This window comes from Coregonus clupeaformis, chromosome 30 (genome assembly GCF_020615455.1).
Source record: "Coregonus clupeaformis isolate EN_2021a chromosome 30, ASM2061545v1, whole genome shotgun sequence".
Classification (NCBI taxonomy): Eukaryota; Metazoa; Chordata; class Actinopteri; order Salmoniformes; family Salmonidae; genus Coregonus; species Coregonus clupeaformis.
This window is the reverse complement of record NC_059221.1, coordinates 19,868,107-19,888,086: the sequence shown is the minus strand read 5'-3', so window position 1 is coordinate 19,888,086 and position 19,980 is coordinate 19,868,107. Positions and strand designations below refer to the sequence as shown.

At 38.2% G+C, this 19,980-nt stretch overlaps 1 protein-coding gene across 1 annotated transcript; it reads left to right on the top strand.

The window, feature by feature from the left end:
- Positions 1-13,960: 13,960 nt before the first annotated feature.
- Positions 13,961-19,980, top strand: LOC121545701 (ubiquitin-conjugating enzyme E2 variant 1). The gene is made up of 4 exons (XM_041856459.1): positions 13,961-14,066; positions 18,014-18,162; positions 18,521-18,646; positions 19,415-19,980. The coding sequence occupies exons 1-4, from the start codon at positions 14,009-14,011 to the stop codon at positions 19,559-19,561; spliced, it is 480 nt and encodes a 159-aa protein (XP_041712393.1). The 5' UTR covers positions 13,961-14,008; the 3' UTR covers positions 19,562-19,980.

Below are 19,980 nucleotides of genomic sequence, written 5' to 3'. Positions count from 1 at the left end.
AACAATCACAGCTGCAGTAATCTCTTGCCTTTCATTTCACTTCTCTATTGCAGAACCTATTTTGTAATGCTTTTGTCGTTGTTCTTCTCAACCAGTGGTTTTCTGTCTTAAATTTGCTAGTATCCATACAGTCATTCAAGTAATTTGCCAATCTTTTTTACACACCGCACGCCTTTTTTTAATCCCAGAAGCATGGAAATGGTTAAACACATTACCCTTCAGGGATATTGCCAATATATCTGCCGTCTAACAATGCCAAGCAGGCTGCAGTGATGATGGACTAATACTTTGAGTGCAGTAGAAGAGAGTAATCAAAAGAGATGAATCATCATAATTAGCAATCTACCTGAAAAATTAAAGTGCTTTGTGTGTATGCTCTAGTAACCATGTTTGGAAATGAACTGTACAGCAGATACCTATGCAGTCTGACTGATAGTGAACCTGAACCTTATGTCTTAACTACCTTAACCTGAAAAATTGCCTGATTGGCTAGAAATGATATTTCTGTTCTTAAATTCCCTTAACATAGACATTCTTTCATTATAAAAGACACGCTTACCTCTCTCTGCATGTGACATTTATTGTTATTGTCACAGACCGAACCGTTGATGTACAAAATGAATGACAGAGGTAATCGTGTGTGGGAGTTATCTTTTTCATAATGAATTAAACTCTGGGGCTTTTATTCCCAGCACCAAAAACAAGTGACAGTGTGGTGGTGTGCATGTTATTCACCCATATATAAATGATTTCCCTAAATATTTGCAAATAGTTCAGCTTGGGAAGAATAAAGGCTGTAGACAAGAACACTGCTCTCAAATGTCCCTATTTAAAGGTGCGTGTCACACTGACTTACATACTGTAAGACTGCATGCATGCATACAGCAGGTTGGCTTATGCAGGCAATATGATGGATCACCAGATTTCCTTACTGTTTTTATGTTACTAATTAATTGCTTGATAGTAGAATGAAATCAACCTGCTGTAAGTGACCACTTGAGTTTTGGGGCAGTTTTGCTATTGTTCAATAATGTAGTTTTTCAGTTGGGCCTTGATTTGAACAACCCAAATTGTCACTATTACTTTTACTTTTAAGTGCTATAATAGGGTCCCCCAGATTGGGTAGCCTTACTGTAATGTGGGATTGGCAATGCTCATAGTTATGAAGTTAAAAAATGTGTGTCAAATTAAACTGGCTCAGATATTTATATGAATTGTTTTATTCAGAAGTCAAAATGACTTTACTGAAAATTAACAAAGGTCCTTATTCTTCTGACTCAGTTCATCCATTTCTCAATTGTAGGTCAGCAGAAAAATCACTGCAGAGTTTAATAATGTTTATTAATATAAGTAGGATATTGTAAAAGCTGGGAAAGTGATGACATTTTGTTTCACTACTGAGGAGAATGGGGAGTGAATTATTTCAGTCAAACCAAACCAGGTTGATGTATGAATATCTTCTTGGCAGGTACACTGTTTTTCATCCTTCAAATTAGTATATTGTTGGCCAGAAACATTCATAGATCAAGCCTGAAATAACATTCTCCTCAAATGTGTTGTTTTGGTGTGTTTAATGGCTATGGTCTTATGGGTCCTATTAAAAATGAATGGCTGCCATTATCCCTGTGGAACCAGACGTAGTGACACAAATACTAAGCATCAATTCCATTGCTTATTGCTGTTCTGCTTTATGTCTAGGCTTGGTAATATAAATGCAGGTGTGAGTTTACATATTAAATACAATGTAAGTTATACTTTTTTTTACTAAGAGGATACTAATAAGTATTGTATAGAAGTAGGGAGAGGATAATATTAAGAGGATAGTAAGTAAGCGGATCAATCAATAATTATGACTATGGCTTCACTAGTTTATTAAATAATTCAGTTGAGGGGAAGAAGTTTGAATGGATAAACTGAAATAGCTTTTCATATTGGTGAAATTGTAACTTCTTAACAGTTCATTCTTTCAGATCATGTTGCTATTGACCAATGCCAAACTTAACTTGTTTGACAGATTTAAAAAAAGTAGTCAATTTATAATGTGGTATATGCAAAATGTAATCTGTCATACTTTTGCCATTGCAGATTGTAATATGATGCATTAAGCCATGTGTTTAGTACAAACTATTGCCTAGATGTAAATGTGTGATTTAGTTATTTTAATGACCTAATTGCTTTAATACAATACTTTTTCAATTAATGGATTTAGTTAAAGCTCTTAAGTGTAAAATTGGGTTTGTCTAAATGATAAAATAATAGAGATGTTGCCTAATGCACTTATTTTTCAAAAGGAAGATCAATCATGTTATATAAATGGTTGTGTTGATTGTTGGGGTGTGTTTCTGACATGCTTTGTCTGAATGAGATTTGTAGTGCTCCTTGGACCTCTAAAAGGATGGCCTTAGCTTACCGGTACAATATTGTTGGCCTACTTATGCTTGCAACAGCACTGTATTATTCAATTGATTCTGCCATTAAATTATCCAAAATCCACGTAATATTTTCTCTAATATGAATCCTGTGGATGCTAGTAAAGTATGGTTGTGATGATGGAATTTTAGATATCAGAAACCATGCCTTGATGCCTTTTTGTTGTCTTCCATGTGGAAGACTGTTACAATGTGTGTATATATTATATTTATAAAGAAACTAAATAAACACCAATATATTACTTGGTTGTGTTCATTATTACCATGATATGTATATCTAACAAAGACCTTCCATGAGATAACAATTACTATTAGCACAGATTATTCATTATATTGACCAGATACTTCATTGGCCGCCAAAATGAAAAGAAATGCCTTCAAAAATGGAAGGCAGTAAGATCAGGTGGGACCATTCTAGCCAAAGAGAGGGCAGATACGAGTGTGATAACAGGCACAATTCCGATATAAAGTGTTTATTTTTATCTCAAAGTTGACGGAATGTCACCTGTCCTACTTATATAGGTACATTTGTAACAACCTAAGCATTACAAAACTCCTATTCGATCAAATAAGCCATTACATTTTTTGCTAACCAAATTCGACACTCTTTAACCATGTTTTTATGCAAGTAAAGTCATATGGTATATAAAAAAAAATCAGGACAGCTATGATGGAAACAGGAAGTTTCGGTACAATTTTATAAATGCCGACAGATAATCTGTTTGTTTGACATGGTGGGATGTTTTTGTTGTCGCTAAAATTTATTATGTGAGAAATGGCGGTGGAAACGCCTTTATACGCAAATATTGATATAATAACCATCATATCGAAGTTAACTTGGAGTCGCGATGACTTGGTGTGTAGTCTTCCCATTACGACTCGGGAAACCATGCAGTTTATTAGGCTACAGATTAAATAAATGAACTTCACAGGGTGGTGAAAGTGCACGGTATGAGCTTGATGCTCCTTTCCAATAAAATGTTAAGGGTCTTATTCTGGTGACATGATGATCGATGCTTGACTGCCGTTTGACAAATAAATACAGTGAGAGAAAAAAGTATTTGATCCCCTGCTGATTTTGTACGTTTGCCCACTGACAAAGACATGATCAGTCTATAATTTTAATGGTAGGTTTATTTGAGCAGTGAGAGACAGAATAACAACAAAAAAATCCAGAAAAACGCATGTCAAAAATGTTATAAATGTATTTGCATTTTAATGATGGAAATAAGTATTTGACCCCTCTGCAAAACATGACTTAGTACTTAGTGGCAAAACCTTTGTTGGCAATCACAGAGGTCAGACGTTTCTTGTAGTTGGCCACCAGGTTTGCACACATCTCAGGAGGGATTTGTCCCACTCCTCTTTGCAAATCCCACTCGAGGCTGTCGATAAAATCCAACTCGAACGTGTACATCGTTTCGGAAAAAGAGGACAGAAATATGAGCGCCCAATCGTTGCCAAATTTGCTTTTTTTAAGGACAAAGCTATGGTGAAAAGCCTGGGAAAAAGACTTGCTGGCACGAAAATAGGCATGAATGATCAGTTCCCGAAGGAGATTGTAGAAAGGCGCAAAGTTCTGTATCCAATCTTCAAGGAAAACAGATTCAAAGGGAAACGTGTTGCACTAGTGGTGGATAAATTATATATTGACAACCAAATGTTCAGAGACACAAAGACTACTCCATGGCTATTCTAAAAGTTGTAATGGAGGAGTCAAATATTGGAGCACCTGATACTAGCAATGATAGGGATTGTAATATTAAATAATATTTATAGTAAGTATAGTATTTTATAAATGGATAAAACGATATAACAAGCAGAATAATACATCTTTATATACAAATAATTAGAACATGGATTTTTTGGCGGGAGGTTGTTGTTTTGGCGGATGGTTGTTGTGGTTGGTCCTGTGTTCTCTCTGGCGTCCTTTCCCCCTTGCAGCAGATGTGGATGCGGGTGCGTTTGCACGCTCGGCCCATTTCTTCCGCAGTCAACCATGTGGTGTGCATTTTTGTGTTTGAAAAGGTACGGCGTTAAGTGAGTGAGAGGGGAAATGGTTGCATATCCCAGAGCCGACCGGGGGTCTATGAACAGGGGTAGTGAGAGAGAGAGCTTTCAATTTTGTGTAGATGAGGGATATACATTTTTAAATATAGTATACATCTAATCTAATTATTCATTGTCCTATCATGATGGAAAGATCCCTAACCCTATAACCTGGACACCCACCTGAGCGACCCATACACCAAAGAGAAGTTCCCATCTATTTTATGGACCTGCTGTGAATATGCAGCCTAAATAGAGAAATAAATGCGGTCAGAGACCTACTTGAGCAGCACCGCCCCCTCAAGATTCTGAGCCTGCCTGGCAGGGTTGGTCCTACAAAGCCAGAGCCCCCTGATGGGAGAGCATAATATACAAGGAAATTCTCAAAGCTGCTAATGAGAACCTTGACGACCTTTTACCTAGCCGGTGGGGATTCCGGTGGGGTACCCCCACCCAGGTAGTGGCAGTGCTGGCAACACTGGCTGTAGTAACCCATGGGGAGGGGGTCACACTCGGACAATCAGAGAGGGGGTTTATCATTGTGGCCCAGGTGGCACAAAATAATCAAAGGTCTGACCGCATGGAGATGCTTGGGAAAATGGTTACAACAGGGGATCAGAGTGTTTGTGTCTCAGGTGAAGAGGGTGGATCTGATCTCCATCACCTAGGACTTGACATAGATTAAGTAGATTAATCAAATCTCACATTGTTGTCAATTTCTGCTCAATTTGCATGCTTTCTCAATCAGCTTTAACTGTATGTGCACTCGTAGATCAAGTTATTTCTCGAGTTGGGCTCTGGGATATAACAGCCGTTGAGTATCGGATTTTATGGTGGATTGTGGAGGAGGGGGGTTGAGTGTGTTGGAGTATGTGAGTATGTGCGTGTGTGCTGGTCTGGCATCTGTTGTGGGGTGGGTGGGGATGTTGGGGGGGTATGGGATGGACCGCGGGAATTATTTGCTAGGATAATAATTGCTTGTCAATGAATTAAATGTAATACAATGGCAATCCTGGTTATATGTTAGAATCCTATGCGTGAACTGCCGACATTATTACGCATATTAATTGATAATGATGGAAAATAGGATATGCATAATAAAAAATAAAAAAATAGTTATATAGATATATATATATAGAGGTGAAAGCATTGGAAATGCTTTTGGCGGTTAACCTGCTTCTGTTTTGTGGGTGGCACTGTGTGCTGTTTTCGATGGATGGGTCCTGGCCTCTCGGGGCCTTAGGGATACGGAGGGACGTGGGGGGATGCTGATCACTGGGATGACGGCTCAACTTGGGATGGGGAGGGGCTTTAGCGGGGAATTAGTGGAGAACAATTGAAGGGTTACTCCGTAGCAATGCAAATATCACGGTACAGCTATATGGACACTCAATCATTACGCTATTTTTTATTGGTAAATTTACAAACATATATAATGATAAATAGACTTGAAACTTGTATCTCATTATGGTGTATGGTGAAATAAGTATAGCCAGTTATAATTGTAATGGCTTAGCTGATAATAACAAAAGAAGAACAATATTTACATGGCTCAAAGAGAAGGAATATAATATCTATTGTATACAGGAAACTCATTCAACAATTCGAGATGAAGTAGCGTGGAAAAAGAATGGGGGGAATATACTTCTCCCATGGGCAAAGAAATTCAAAAGGGGTGATGATATTAATGAATAGTAATTTCGATCCGAATGTGCAAATTGTCCAAATAGATACGCAAGGTAGATGGATTATTTTAAATATGGTATTGGACCATAAACAGATATGGCTCATTAACCTTTACGGACCAAATAATGATGATCCACAATTCTTTGACAATATATATAATAAATTATCAAGCCTGCAAGCAACTCAAGACAATATTATTATGGTGGGGGGATTATAATACTGTTTTAAATAGCTCAATGGACCGAAAAGGAAATCACACCACAAACAATCACCCACATGCTCTTAAGGAAATTGTGAATGTCATGGATACATTAGAACTAGTAGATATATGGAGGCTTAAATATGCTGATCTAGTGAGATATACATGGCGGAGACTGAATCAAGCTAGTCGTCTTGACTTCTTTCTTATCTCATTCTCGTTGGCACCAAAAGTAAAAAAAGTGTTGATAGGGGACAGAATGCGGTCGGACCATCATATAATAGGCATATACATTACTCTGACTGAATTTCCACGTGGGCGAGGATATTGGAAATTTAATCAAAGCCTATTAGATGATAATTTATTTATAATTAGAACAAAGGAATTTATAACTGACTTTTTCCAACATAACATAGGTACAGCGAATCCCCTTATTGTATGGGACACCTTTAAATGTGCCTTTAGAGGCCATGCAATTCAGTACTCATCTCGAAAACAAAAGCAATTTAGGTCAAAAGAGTTTATACTAAGAAAGGAAATAGAAAGTCTAACAGAACAGATAGATGGCAATAAAAACTGTAACATAGAGGCTCAGAATAAATTAGAGGAAAAACAAAAAGAAATGGAAAAACTTATTCAAGAAAGATCAAGTGTAATATATTATAAAAATAAAGCAAACTGGATGGAATATGGGGAAAAATGCACAAAATTCTTTTTTAATCTTCAACATAGGAATGCTACCAAAAAGAACTTAATGAAACTGGTTACAATTGACGGAGTCACCCATAATTCACCTAATGATATTTTGAAGGAAGAAACAAAGTATTTTAAGCATATGTTTTCTTTTCAGTCGCCTCCATCTCCTCTAACTGAAGCTAATTGTAGAGATTTTTTTCCATTTGATAATGTCAAATTAACAGCCACACAGAAAGACTCATGTGAAGGTGAAATTACAGAGGAGGAACTTCTGGATGCAATTAAAGACTTTAAGTCCGGGAAAACTCCAGGGTTGGATGGCATACCAATCGAGGTATACCAAACCTTTTTGATATACTAAGAGGACCGTTATTAGCATGTTTTAACCACTCCTATGTAAATGGTAGATTATCTGACACTCAAGAAGAAGGTCTGATCTCATTATTACTGAAACAGGATACAAGTGGAAAATATAAAGATCCAGTCCATTTACAAAATTGGAGGCCCCTTACACTTCAGTGTTGTGATGCAAAAATCCTAGCAAAATGTATAGCGCATAGAATTAAAAAGGTATTGTCGGATATTATTCATTCTAATCAGACAGGTTTTTTACATGGAAGATACATTGGAGATAATATAAGGCAAGTATTGGAAACAATAGAACACTATGGAAAATATGGGAAACCAGGCCTGCTATTCATAGCAGACTTCGAAAAGGCATTTGATAAAGTTCGACTGGAATTTATATATAAATGCCTGGAGCATTTCAATTTTGGAGAATCTCTTATAAAATGGGTCAAAATCATGTATAGTAACCCTAGGTGTAAAATAGTAAATAATGGCTATTTCTCAGAAAGTTTCAAACTGTCAAGAGGAGTGAAACAAGGTTGTCCACTATCGGCATATCTATTTATTGTGGCCATCGAGATGTTAGCTATTAAAATCAGATCCAATAATAATATCAATGGATTAGAAATACAGGGCTTAAAAACAAAGGTGTCATTGTACGCAGATGATTCATGTTTTCTTTTAGATCCACAACTAGAATCCCTCCACAGCCTCATAGAGGATCTAGATACATTTTCTAACCTCTCTGGATTAAAACCAAATTATGACAAATGTACTATATTACGTATTGGATCACTAAAAAATACAATTTTTACATTACCATGTAGTTTACCAATAAAATGGTCTGATGGTGATGTGGATATACTGGAATACATATCCCAAAGGAAATAAATGATCTCACTTCAATAAATTTTAATAGAAAGTTAGCAAAAATAGATAAGATCTTACTACCATGGAAAGGAAAATACCTGTCAATTTGTGGAAAAATCACCCTGATTAACTCTTTAGTATTATCCCAGTTTACCTATTTGCTTATGGTCTTGCCTACGCCTAGCAAACAGTTTTTTAAATTATATGAGAAAAAAATATTCAATTTTATTTGGAACGGCAAGGCAGACAAAATTAAAAGAGCATATTTATATAATGAATATGAATTCGGAGGACAGAAATTATTAAATATTAAAGCATTAGACCTATCACTAAAATCTTCAGTCATCCAAAAGTTATACTTAAATCCGAACTGGTTCTCAAGCAAATTAGTAAGATTGTCTCACCCACTGTTCAAGAAAGGCCTTTTTCCCTTTATTCAGATTACAACCTCTCACTTTCAGTTATTTGAAAAGGAAATAATCTCCCAAATGTCACTATTTCTAAAACAAGCCATAGAAAGTTGGTTGCAATTTCAATTTAATCCTCCAGAAACGACAGAACAAATAATGCAACAAATATTGTGGTTAAATTCAAATATACTAATTGACAAAAAACCTTTATTTTTTGACAGAATGTTTAAAAAAGGTATAATCTTCGTAAATGATATCATCGGTAGGACTGGTGGAGTTATGTCGCACATGCAGCTAACAAAAACATATGGAAATGTCTGCTCTACCCAAAATTACAACCAAATAATTGCAGCCTTACCGCAAAAGTGGAAGAGGAAAGTTGAAGGGGGGAGAAAGTAAGGAACTTGTCTGTCGGCCTTGCATTAAAGAACATAATTGGTTAAGGAAAACTGTGATAAATAAAAAAGTATATCAGTTTCACTTAAGGACCAAAGGATTGACAGCAGTCCCATATAGATTGCAAAATAGTTGGGAAGAGATCTTTGACGTACCGATCCCATGGCATAGTGTTTATGAACTGACACGCAAAACGACACCGGATTCAAAAATGAGAATCTTTCAATTTAAATTATTATATAAAATTCTTGCTACCAATAGAATGTTATTTATATGGGGGATACAATCTTCCCAGCTCTGCAGATTTTGCTGTGAAGAGATAGAATCATTAGATCATTTGTTTTGGTTCTGTCCATTTGTAGCTTGTTTTTGGACACAGGTCCAGGAATGGCTAAAGGACTGCAATATTTACCTGGAACTAACCTTGCAGATAGCATTACTGGGTGATCTGAAAAGTCATAGTCAATCAATCAATAATATAATAATACTTTTAGCAAAAATGTTTATTTTTAATTGACAATCTGTAGAAGCAATGAGAATAGAAAGGTTCAGAACTTTTGTAAAACATCACAGTATGGTTGAAATATATATGGCAAATAGAAATCCTATATGGATGGTGTTAAGAGATAGATGGGAGGTATTGAATAGAGTTGAAGGATGGGACTAATAACAAATAACAACAAATAATAACAAAGATAGCTAATAATGTAAGCATACTGTGTCCATAATAAGTATATAGGTTGTATGTTGGGAGCTTTTGGGAAAGAGCACAGTTAGAAAGATATGGCATTTAGAAGCAAACCGGATGGACATCATGAAAATGATCGGAGAGGTTGAGAGTAGAAGAAGTTCAGGAGCAAAAAAATAAATAAATATATATATATATATAGATATAGATATAGAATTATTGTAAAATTAACTCTGTCCATAAGGTGTAGATAGTAAGTATAGACCGGAAGTAGAGGCCTGGGCGTTGTTGTTCACTAATTTACTCCAAGTAGGGAAAGGATGGTGGGGTTGAAAAGTAATAAAGGGGAATATATATATAAAAAATAAAAAAAACATGGGGGATTGGAAGTGATGCAGACAATTACATTGATAGAAGATACAATCTATCTGCAATATTAAGCTGATCCATCCCCCCGAAAAAAAAAAAAATACAATAAAAAAAAAAAAAAAAAAAAGACCTTCCATGAGATAACAATTACTATTAGCACAGATTATTCATTATATTGACCAGATACTTCATTGGCCGCCAAAATGAAAAGAAATGCCTTCAAAAATGGAAGGCAGTAAGATCAGGTGGGACCATTCTAGCCAAAGAGAGGGCAGATACGAGTGTGATAACAGGCACAATTCCGATATAAAGTGTTTATTTTTATCTCAAAGTTGACGGAATGTCACCTGTCCTACTTATATAGGTACATTTGTAACAACCTAAGCATTACAAAACTCCTATTCGATCAAATAAGCCATTACATTTTTGCTAACCAAATTCGACACTCTTTAACCATGTTTTTATGCAAGTAAAGTCATATGGTATATAAAAAAATCAGGACAGCTATGATGGAAACAGGAAGTTTCGGTACAATTTTATAAATGCCGACAGATAATCTGTTTGTTTGACATGGTGGGATGTTTTTGTTGTCGCTAAAATTTATTATGTGAGAAATGGCGGTGGAAACGCCTTTATACGCAAATATTGATATAATAACCATCATATCGAAGTTAACTTGGAGTCGCGATGACTTGGTGTGTAGTCTTCCCATTACGACTCGGGAAACCATGCAGTTTATTAGGCTACAGATTAAATAAATGAACTTCACAGGGTGGTGAAAGTGCACGGTATGAGCTTGATGCTCCTTTCCAATAAAATGTTAAGGGTCTTATTCTGGTGACATGATGATCGATGCTTGACTGCCGTTTGACAAATAAATACAGTGAGAGAAAAAAGTATTTGATCCCCTGCTGATTTTGTACGTTTGCCCACTGACAAAGACATGATCAGTCTATAATTTTAATGGTAGGTTTATTTGAGCAGTGAGAGACAGAATAACAACAAAAAAATCCAGAAAAACGCATGTCAAAAATGTTATAAATGTATTTGCATTTTAATGATGGAAATAAGTATTTGACCCCTCTGCAAAACATGACTTAGTACTTAGTGGCAAAACCTTTGTTGGCAATCACAGAGGTCAGACGTTTCTTGTAGTTGGCCACCAGGTTTGCACACATCTCAGGAGGGATTTGTCCCACTCCTCTTTGCAGATCTTATCCAAGTCATTAAGGTTTCGAGCCTGACGTTTGGCAACTCCAACCTTCAGCTCCCTCCACAGATTTTCTATGGGATTAAGTTCTGGAGACTGGCTAGGCCACTCCAGGACCTTAATGTGCTTCTTCTTGAGCCACTCCTTTGTTGCCTTGGCCGTGTGTTTTGGGTCATTGTCATGCTGGAATACCCATCATGACCCATTTCAAAGCCCTGGCTGAGGGAAGGAGGTTCTCACCCAAGATTTGACGGTACATGGCCCCGTCCATCGTCCCTTTGATGCGGTGAAGTTGTCCTGTCCCCTTAGCAGAAAAACACCCCCAAAGCATAATGTTTCCACCTCCATGTTTGACGGTGGGGATGGTGTTCTTGGGGTCATTGGCAGTATTCCTCCTCCTCCAAACACGGCGAGTTGAGTTGATGCCAAAGAGCTCGATTTTGGTCTCATCTGACCACAACACTTTCACCCAGTTCTCCTCTGAATCATTCAGATGTTCATTGGCAAACTTCAGACGGGCCTGTATATGTACTTTCTTGAGCAGGGGGACCTTGCGGGCGCTGCAGAATTTCAGTCCTTCACGGCGTAGTGTGTTACCAATTGTTTTCTTGGTGACTATGATCCCAGCTGCCTTGAGATCATTGACAAGATCCTCCTGTGTAGTTCTGGGCTGATTCCTCACCGTTCTCATGATCATTGCAACTCCACGAGGTGAGATCTTGCATGGAGCCCCAGGCCGAGGGAGATTGACAGTTATTTTGTGTTTCTTCCATTTGCGAATAATCACACCAACTGTTGTCACCTTCTCACCAAGCTGCTTGGCGATGGTCTTGTAGCCCATTCCAGCCTTGTGTAGGTCTACAATCTTGTCCCTGACATCCTTGGAGAGCTCTTTGGTCTTGGCCATGGTGGAGAGTTTGGAATCTGATTGATTGATTGCTTCTGTGGACAGGTGTCTTTTATACAGGTAACAAACTGAGATTAGGAGCACTCCCTTTAAGAGTGTGCTCCTAATCTCAGCTCGTTACCTGTATAAAAGACACCTGGGAGCCAGAAATCCTTCTGATTGAGAGGGGGTCAAATACTTATTTCCCTCATTAAAATGCAAATCAATTTATAACATTTTTGACATGCGTTTGTCTGGATTTTTTGTTGTTATTCTGTCTCTCACTGCTCAAATATACCTACCATTAAAATTATAGACTGATCATTTCTTTGTCAGTGGGCAAACATACAAAATCAGCAGGGGATCAAATACTTTTTTCCCTCACTGTACATTCTTGCTCTTATGCATAATAATTTCATGTGTTGTAAGACTAAACTACCAGCAGAGCCTACCTGAACTGTATCTGCGAGCCGTTGGCTAGAGCGCATGTGCCAAGACCAGAGTAGGCACGTTTGCTATTTAACACAACAGTTTTTGTGACAAAAAATTAAACATTCAATTTTTAGTACATGAAAACTTAAGCGAAAAAGTACATTTTGTCATGACGCACTGCTTTTTATCCGCAACAATGCCGTTTGGTGGAAACATACTGCTTGTGGGAAAATGTGCATATTTTCTTCATGCGGATTTTAGAATATTCTCATGAAAATCTGTTGCCAATTGGATGGAATCCTAGCTATTGACCTCCATAGAGTACCACAGTATGAGTCATAATACCCACAAAACCTAGTGGTCAAACAAGGAAATGGTTCCAATCGCGTTTCCACCATTCATTTTTCCCATAGGGGATTTTAGAAACATTTAAAATAAGGGCTGTGTTTCGTGTAGGCTTACCCTGGCGTTATGTTTTGATAACCATGTAAATCTCTCTAGGACAAGGTGACTTTTATCAATATATTCAATTGTATTTACCCCCCCAAAAAATTACATGCTAATTAGCTGTTAATGTGGCTATCATAAAGAACTACAAATGCCATGATGATCTGGACGAGACTGCCGAATCGAGGCAAAGGTAAGAATCTCTGGATTAACTATCTGTTAGCTAAATTTAGTAATTAATAAATTGGGAAAAAATAAATAAATTGACACAATACCTGTTAGCAAAGGCGTCAGCTAGAGATGACGTGCAGGAGCTTGCAGGGATTTGTAGTCTACTTTGATGCTAAGTAGCATTTTCTAATCTGCAAGTAAATAGAGCTGCATATATTGACAAAACTCACCTTATCCGAGAGAGATTTACATGGTCACGCCAGGATAAGCCTACACGAAACACAGCCCTTATGTTAAGTGTTTCTAAAAAAAAATACCTATGGGAAAAATGAATGGTAGAAAAACGATTGGAACCATTTCCTTGTTTGACCGCTAGGTTTTATGGGTATTACGACACCTCCACTGTGGGTCTCTATACAAAAACTCCTTGCATGGTGAGCGAAAAAAACGAAAAAACGCTATCTGCTGGAAAATACAGTTATCCCTCTCGCTTTACCTCTTCCTCTCTGTTATTAGCTTATTATTATATATTTCTTAGAAATATATGCCATTGTCAAAATAACTACCATGATAAATCTATGAAAAAACTTGTCCCACAGTTGTCTGGAAAAAAACTGGTCCAGGGTCAGATATGTTTAATCGCCTCTTTCGTTACATTAGGATTGGGGGTGGGTAAATCTTACCTCGAGCAAGCGCGTTCCCATCTCTCAGCACCCCCAACTATGGTTACGTGTGCGCTCCCGCTACTAAGCGACAAGATGGCGGTCGCCGCCGGATCAGGTAAACTATTCAGATAAATAAACGACTACCACATTACTTATGCCGTGTAACATTCAAGAAACGTTTGTTGATAAAGTGTACAAGCGTTCCATGTTACAATATACCTTACAGAAATGCTCAAGTACTGCTTATTGTACCAAAACATTGCTATACATAGCTACTAGCTAGCGCCTGCTATCTGACAATATTTTTTGTCTCGTAAGTTCCAATGCCATAGTGAATTGAAGCTAACAGGACATGTCAAATTCCGTTGGAACCTCTCCATGCATAGTTACCCATATATTTAACTCCGTTAACGTGGCAACATAACTCGCCAACCTGTGTCGACTGATCAATTGCCGCGTCATTCATCAGGCGTTATTTTTAGCCTGTTAACTAGCTAACGTTTGCTAACCACTCTAGCTCGTATCGCAAACTAGCTACCTAGCTGCTCACGTTAGCTTCCACATCCAGAACGTCATTAGTAAGAAAGCTACAAGCTAGTTAATTATTAGCTAGTCGCAGGAGGAGGTCGAACCGGCTGACTTGTCTGAGGTTGTTAGCTAACTATATATAAACGGTTTCAGTACACGTTAGCTAGCTAGTAACTAGCTATTTGTTGTTAACTGCTTTGCTAGTGTAGCTAGCTAACTAGCTTGAACGACACGATTTGACAGTGATTTCGTGAGGTAACTTTAACTATCTTGTCAGTCACATTAACTTGACTTGTAGTAGTTAGCTAGCTATCTTAAGTTACGTTGGAAATATGGCTATATTACTATATATATATATATATATGAGTAATATAGCCATATCACTGACAAATCGTGTTGTTCCAGCTAGTTAGCTAGTTACACTAGTACCAGTTAACAACAAATAGCTAGTTACTACGCTAGCTAAAGTGTGCTGTAACCTTTCATATATAGTTAGCTAACTATATATATATATATATATATATATATATATATTGCTTTCTAGTTAATAATGATGCTATCAATCAGCTAGCTAACGTTAGCTCACTCATCTGAATTTAGGCCAAGGCCAGACCCGTTTTGACCTAAGAACTGAAATGGCTAGCTAACGTTAGCAATAATTAGCTACCCACACATTTCTGCAGATTGCTTTACAGGCCAGTAACGTTACAAATTAATGTGTATGCACTCACTAACTGTAAGTCGCTCTGGATAAGAGTATCTGCTAAATGACTAAAATGTAATAGCCATGACTGGGAATTTAGCAGATCATTTCTAGAACCTCAGTGTCAATGGGTCTACCCACTAAATCTGCCCTGAGTTATTGCTCACCTCTGCACCCAATAATATAAAAATGACAACATTTAGCGGGTACAGCTCATCAAGGAGCCACAAGTAACCCACCAATCACTTTGTGATGTACTGTTACCCCGTGGTATACTCTAGTGATGGGGAACCAAGGCTTTCTGAAGTCTTTGGGGCTTTCACCAAATTGTGCTGAAAAACAGTTCATTATTCTTAGCTTTTAACACAATGCACATTAGTGACAGCTGCTGGTCAGCAATGAAAAGCAGCGTTTGATGTTAAATATGTTTTTTTGAAAATCCACATGATTTACTTACTATTTATTCCTATTCAATTATCAACGAAATAGGCTAATAAATAGCCTAATTCATGTCTGGCTACTACTGCCTGCATTTATTCCAGACACAGATTTAGATGAAGGTAGGCAAATTCGCTTGCCCCATATATTGTTTCGCTTTCGAGAGGCGCACAACTTTTCGCTCCCGACACTTATGCCACAACATTTGTACAATCAAAATAAACTATTTAAAAAATATTTTCTGATGATTGGTCGCTCGGTGAACATGCATGGGCGAGAATAAATAATAACAAGCAAGCATGGGCTTGGATCACAACATAAGACGTCGTCAGCAATGGAACAATTATACGGACAGACAAAGTTGGCCTACTAAACAATGCCAAGTAGACAGACGACAACAACCATATGGCCTCAGCAAAGTCGACAGGAAATACCTAGATTGAACAACAATGACTAGCTACGGATTCTGATTCATACACAATTTTTGGAGAAGGGGAGACTTGTTCCCTGAGACTGTGAGTAAGTGAAACAGAGCCGGGCGCGTGTGTCTGTCTGAGGAAATGTGAGCAGAGGAAGAGCGGCTTGTTCTAATCCAATTCAATTGTTCCAGCAGGCTCAACCGATACCTCGCCCATTTCTTTATATACAGAAGAACTATCCAATAGTTGTTTAGAGCGCACATCGCTTCACACTGTTTGAGTGAAAGAGAGATGCGTGCTGCCAGCTGAAAATCATTTTTTTCAGATCACGGATAATGACAAAAAATACTCCTGTCATATCTCCATATCCGTTAAGATACTCGTTTTGTGCGAGTAGGCTTCTATTTTATGCTTTAGAGGGGGATGGGCAGGTTGCCTACACACCAGGGTTTCCGTTAGCCGGTAGCCAATTTTGTCGGCATTTGGCCCCAAAATTAAATAAACAATAATAATAATAATAATAATAATAAAGATACAATTGTAGCCGTCCAAATTGTCCAGGAGAGGCTGTCTATCATAGCCTGCACTCCAAATTCGCGCTTCAGCACCATTCTCACACTCCTTGCGCACACATGTGCCTGCTGCTGAGGAGAGAGTGAGAGAAGAGCCTTGGCCTAGGCTACTGTTGATTGCGAAGATGGAGGCCTTTTTTCATTGAAGCAAAATGAAATTTAGAGGAAAAAGAGGAATGTCCTCCGTTTTAATTGCTCTGCCATTTCCTGGTTGCTAAAATTCTAATAGTTTGCGTAAGTTTGTGACAAAACAAACAAGTATAGTGTAGAGAATCATTGTACCATCTAAACTGCTGTGAAATATATTTTCCATAACCAAAAAGGTTGTATTTTCAGCTGTTTGAAGGTGGTGTACAAAACCGAAAGTAAAAGACCCAAAAACAAAACGTAAGAACGGGAAGCATAGAAATAGCGCACATAGAACAGATCTACCGCTTCTTAGACTTGCTTTCAATGAGAATGACAGATCTATAACTCACATTTCTGTGAATTTAGTCAGGTCACCCAAAAAGTTACATATTGCAGCTTTAAGCTTTAGCTACTGCAGGCCTTTGATATGAAGGCAGTGCCAGCGGCTCTCCAACTGACTACGACATTTGAACTTGAGGTGAAGAAGGGGGTTTTAGGCCTACCAGAGTTAATCCTATAATCGAACAATATAATGCTTATCTTTATACAAAATATTCTGATAGAAAATTAACGAATTGGCCTCCTTCTGTAAGCCTTTATCTGTATAGCAGACACAGTACCCATTTGACATAAAGAAATGCATGTTGGTGTCGTAGCATGCCGCCGGCATATCTCTCTCTATCTCTCTCTATGGGGCTAGGCCTAAGCTTCTCTTCCTTTTTATATATACACTACCGTTCAAAAGTTTGGGGTCACTTAGACATTTCCTTGTTTACAAAAGAAAAGCAATTTTTTTGTCCATTAAAATAACATCAAATTCATCAGAAAGACAGTGTAGACATTGTTAATGTTGGAAATGGCTGTTGTAGCTGGAAACGGCAGATTTTTAATGGAATATCTACATAGGCGTACAGAGGCCCATTATCAGCAACCATCAGTCCAGTGTTCCAAAGGCACGTAGTGTTTGCTAATCCAAGTTTATCATTTTAAAAGGCTAATTGATAATTAGAAAACCCTTTTGCAATTATGTGAGCACAGCTGAAAACGGTTGTGCTGATTAAAGAAGCAATAAAACTGGCCTTCTTGAGACTAGTTGAGTATCTGGAGCATGAGCAATTGTGGGGTGGGGTGGGGTGCAACTCAATATTAGGAAGGTGTTCCTGATGTTTGGTATACTCAGTGAACCATAACGGGGTGTGTACTGTTTGTTTTGTCTTGTGTGGTATTTCAATCATTTCTGTTTTCTGTGCTTGTTTGTCTCTCACACCAATAGGCGTTAAGGTTCCTCGTAACTTCCGGCTGCTTGAAGAGCTGGAAGAAGGTCAGAAAGGTGTGGGGGATGGGACAGTGAGCTGGGGATTGGAAGATGATGAGGACATGACCTTAACAAGATGGAGAGGGATGATCATTGGCCCTCCTAGGGTGAGTAAGCTACTCTGATTCACAGGCATTCACCAAGTTCGACTCCCTGGCCTTGTCCAGAAACAACCCATAGTGCCGACCCCACTAGGCACTTGCGGCGATCTGAGAGGATTGGACAGGTGTAAGCAATATGGAAAAAATTCCACTATGGCCTATCAAAGAGCAAGGTGGAGCTATAACCATAATGCTGAAATCTGTCCCATCCATTCAGATCTTCACAAGCGTCTAGGGGGTAGGGACTAGAGTTTGTTCCTGGATGGGGCCACTGTTTCCTATGTAGACATTCTGTATAACCTGCTATCAGGAACCTTTGTCTGGCCTTCCATTCTCACTGATGTCTTTGTATGTCATTTTTCAGACAATCTATGAAAACAGGATGTACAGTCTGAAGGTTGAATGTGGGCCCAGATATCCAGAGGCACCACCATTTGTCAGATTTGTGACTAAGATCAACTTGAATGGTGTGCACAACTCCAATGGCGTGGTAAGTAAACCTGTTTGGCTGGTCTTATTGCAGTCTCATAAAATGCTGTAAATCCTGCAAAATGTGTCAATCTGTGAAGGAAGATGTTGGAAAATGTCTCCTTTTGTGTTGTAGATCTTGTTTGAAGATTTGATTATATTAATTGAAGTGAATGACTGATTAAATTGCCCCTGGCTGCTATAATAAGATAGAGGTCAGTGCAGGGCTAACATGCAGTTGGATGACTGGTACACACACATGATAACATACACACGTACACATGGGATTTGTGTTGTAGATATGTGGTAGTAGAGTAGTGGCCTGAGGGCACACACTTAATGTGTTGTGAAATGTAATGTTTTTAATTATATATGTATTTGCCTCAATGTTGCTGGACCCTAGGAAGAGTAACTGCTGCGTTGGCATCAGCTAATGGGGATCCATAATAAATACAAATGCCTACTAAGTTTAGGTCAAATTACAGACAGGAAATGTCACATGCAATAAGAGTCCATTGCCATTTCAGATGACACTTTGCTTGAACATACTAAATATAGTTATGCATGATCGTATATTCCAGAGGTTGCATTGAAGTAGACTTATCTGCATTTTATATCCATAAAAAAAACGATCTCTTTCTGCCATGTTATGTAGCTAATACTTTTTTTATATAGTGTCATTTGATCACAACTAATCAGTGCTTCAGCTAACTAAAATATTCCTACAAAATATACAGAGATGTGATTGAGGTGTGATGTAATCTTTCTCTCCTTGTTCCCTGTCCTGCAGGTTGACACACGAGCAGTGTCTGCGCTGGCCAAGTGGCAGAACTCCTACAGCATCCGTGTGGTCCTGCAGGAGCTCAGACGACTCATGATGTGCAAGGAGAACATGAAACTCCCCCAGCCACCAGAGGGCCAAATCTACACCAACTGAACCCACGTTACTACTCACCTCCTTTTTCCCCTCTTTTGTTTGCAGTCATCCGTTCACCCCATCTACCACTTCCCTCCTTTTTTCATTCAGTTGCCTGCCAACACTCAAGTGTACACACACACAGAGAGAGATATAGGGACATACATGTATGTACGTGTACATAAACACATACACATAGGAACGTACATGTGTTCGAACACACAATCAATCACTTCTGTATGCGCCATTCTCAGGCCCTGGCCCCTCCCCCTCTTCCATCACTGGAGCTCTGGTTGGCCTAAAGAAGACTGGGCAGGCGGAGTCATCGGTCCACACCAGACCTGATCATTAGAATACTGTACATCTTACTAATCTTTTTTTTATTATTATTTGTTATAAATGCAGATTGTACAATAACATAAATAATCTTATTGAGTGTA